This window comes from Eucalyptus grandis, chromosome 8 (genome assembly GCF_016545825.1).
Source record: "Eucalyptus grandis isolate ANBG69807.140 chromosome 8, ASM1654582v1, whole genome shotgun sequence".
Classification (NCBI taxonomy): Eukaryota; Viridiplantae; Streptophyta; class Magnoliopsida; order Myrtales; family Myrtaceae; genus Eucalyptus; species Eucalyptus grandis.
Genome location: NC_052619.1, coordinates 48933255 through 48935931, shown reverse-complemented (window position 1 = coordinate 48935931; position 2677 = coordinate 48933255). Strand labels below are relative to the sequence as shown.

Genomic DNA, 2677 nt, shown 5'->3' with positions numbered 1-2677 from the left:
ATGCCGGCTATTGTCGTGAGCCATGGAGGCCAAATGCCCGAGCATGATGGGAAGATAACTTTCTACGTCATTGTGTGCGTGATCCTCGCGGCCTTCGGAGGGATGTTGTTCGGATACGACATTGGAATTTCAGGTAGGAGAAATGGAAATCTTTTGTAAGATTGATACACGATGGAAAGAGCCCAGATAGAATTTTTTTTTTTTTTTTTTTTTGTTCCAGGAGAGAAAAGATCATATCACATTTTTGCCTCTGGTATAGGATAGTATATTAGTGCATTTCGACTTGTGAGTGGCTAGTTTATGAATTTCAAGTACAAAATGTATTAGTCATTGTAAAATTACCCACTATTCCAAATGGTTATGTGGATTTTATTGGAATTTCAGGTGGAGTGACTGCCATGGATGACTTCTTGAAGAAATTCTTCATGACCGTGTACGAGAAAAGAAGCGCGCGCACGAGGACAACTACTGTAAATACGACAACGAGTACCTCCAGTTGTTCACATCTTCGCTGTACATTGCTGCTCTCGTAGCCAGCTTTGTAGCCTCATGGGTGTGCTCCAAATTTGGCCGAAGGACGACGTTGCAGATCGGGTCTTTCTTGTTCATCGCGGGGATCGGATTCCAAGCCGGCGGCGTCAACATTGCGATGGTTGTCTTCGGCAGAATCATCCTCGGTTTTGGTGTTGGGTTCGGCAATCAGGCGGTGCCTCTGTTTCTATCCGAATTAGCTCCTGCCAGAATCAGAGGAGCTCTCAACATTTGCTTCCAACTCTTCATTACAATCGGAATCCTCGTCGCGGGCATTATCAACTACTTCACATCCAACATTCACCCTCACGGGTGGCGGATCTCTCTCGGCTTGGCCGGCGTCCCAGCCGTGATTCTCCTCGTGGGTTCATTCATCATCTGCGAGACCCCGACCAGCCTCATCGAGCGCAACCGGGTCGACCAAGGGAAGGCCACCCTGAGGAGGATCCGTGGCACCAATAATGTCGATGCAGAGTTCAATTCAATCGTTGCCGCGAGTGAGGCCGCAAGGCGAGTGAAGCATCCGTTCCGCAAGCTCATGAGGCCGTCGAGCAGGCCCCTCTCGTCATAGCCATGTTGCTGCAGGTGTTCCAGCAGTTCACCGGGATCAACGCCATCATGTTCTACGCACCCGTCCTGTTCCAGACAGTTGGGTTTGGGAACGATGCTGCGCTGCTCTCTACGGTCATCACCGGGCTCGTGAACGTTTTCAGCACGTTAGTGTCGATCTACTCGGTGGACAAGGCTGGCCGGAGGGTGTTGCTCCTTGAGGCTTGTGTCCAGATGTTCATCACTCAGGTAATTCACATTGTCTTCGTATGTTTCTTCTATCCCGATCGACTGAAAATCACATCAAACTTTTATAATTCTGTTCAATTAGAAGGAGTGGATGATCCGATGCATTATACTTTCTAATCCATATAATTTTCCTCCTCGTTGCAGATTATTATAGGAGTGCTCTTGCTACTACACCTGAAGCCAACGGGGTCTCTCGACTCCACCGAGGCGATAGTCGTGGTGGTACTGGTGTGCGTTTTCGTGATGGGATTCGCATGGTCGTGGGGTCCGCTCGGGTGGCTGATTCCGAGCGAGACCTTCCCTCTGGAGACAAGGACGGCTGGTTTCTCCTTCGCCGTGAGCTCCAACATGCTCTTCACCTTCATTATCGCGCAGGCCTTCCTGTCGATGCTGTGCCACATGAAGGCCGGCATCTTCTTCTTCTTCGCTGCTTGGATCCTGGTCATGGGGCTCTTTGCATTGTTCTTATTGCCCGAGACGAAGGGCGTGCCTGTGGACTTGATGGTCGAGAGAGTATGGAAGCAGCATTGGTTCTGGAAGCGGTACATGATTGATGATGACGAGGACGATGACTAGGTCATCAAAGGATAAATGACGGTCGTGGCAGCTCGTCTCAACATACACTGATGCCGGGTGGCTCATAATACTTCTCATTTGTCTTGCGGAAAATGTAAATAAATGTGAGCAGTAAAAAAAAAAAAAAGACAGAAGATCACGAATTTGGGATCTTGGGCCCTGTGATGTAATGCCTCGGGCATGAAATTTGTCATCAATCATTCAATTAAATTCTACTAGATGTGTCTCCAAGTAACGGAATCTGGCGAATTGAAAAGACCTTCTGGTCAATCTTTCTCCACGCATAATGGCCATCTGCCTTGCAGGGATGGCCGACGGCGAGGGGATCTGTACGCTCACCAGGTTGCGAGGCACATTGATGTCGACTTTCAGACCAGCTTGGCAATGACGTGGGACACTGCGGAAGAAGCAGTGGTGGCTGCGATATCGCCTTGGGAGACGTCGTTTCGCAGGCCTGAAACTCGGGGTGCACCACGGGCATCACGTTGTGAAATTGGGCATTGTATTGAAGTACTGGTGCAGAAAGAAACCTACAATTTAAAGAATTTTCGCATCATAACACGAGTTAAAGAATATCTCATTATTATGAATCATCTTTGTATCCATAGTATCATTCAGCTCTTCTAATTTAGATTTGAAGACCGGTAATCTGAATCAAATCGAACCACAAATTTCAGTTTATAAAGACAGTTAGGTTCAATTCCTTCCATATCTAGGTAAAATAACAATTCAGCCCTTCAACTTGGGGGAATTACACCTAGTACCCTAAAAC

The 2677-nt window shown here is 47.8% G+C and overlaps 1 protein-coding gene across 1 annotated transcript; it reads left to right on the top strand.

Moving 5' to 3' along the window:
- On the top strand, positions 1 to 1905 carry LOC104417384 (sugar transport protein 8). Its single transcript, XM_010028673.2, is given in 5 exon segments — positions 1 to 133; positions 385 to 438; positions 441 to 1085; positions 1088 to 1329; positions 1474 to 1905. Coding segments are annotated over 5 exon segments (1506 nt in total).
- Positions 1906 to 2677: the final 772 nt, after the last annotated feature.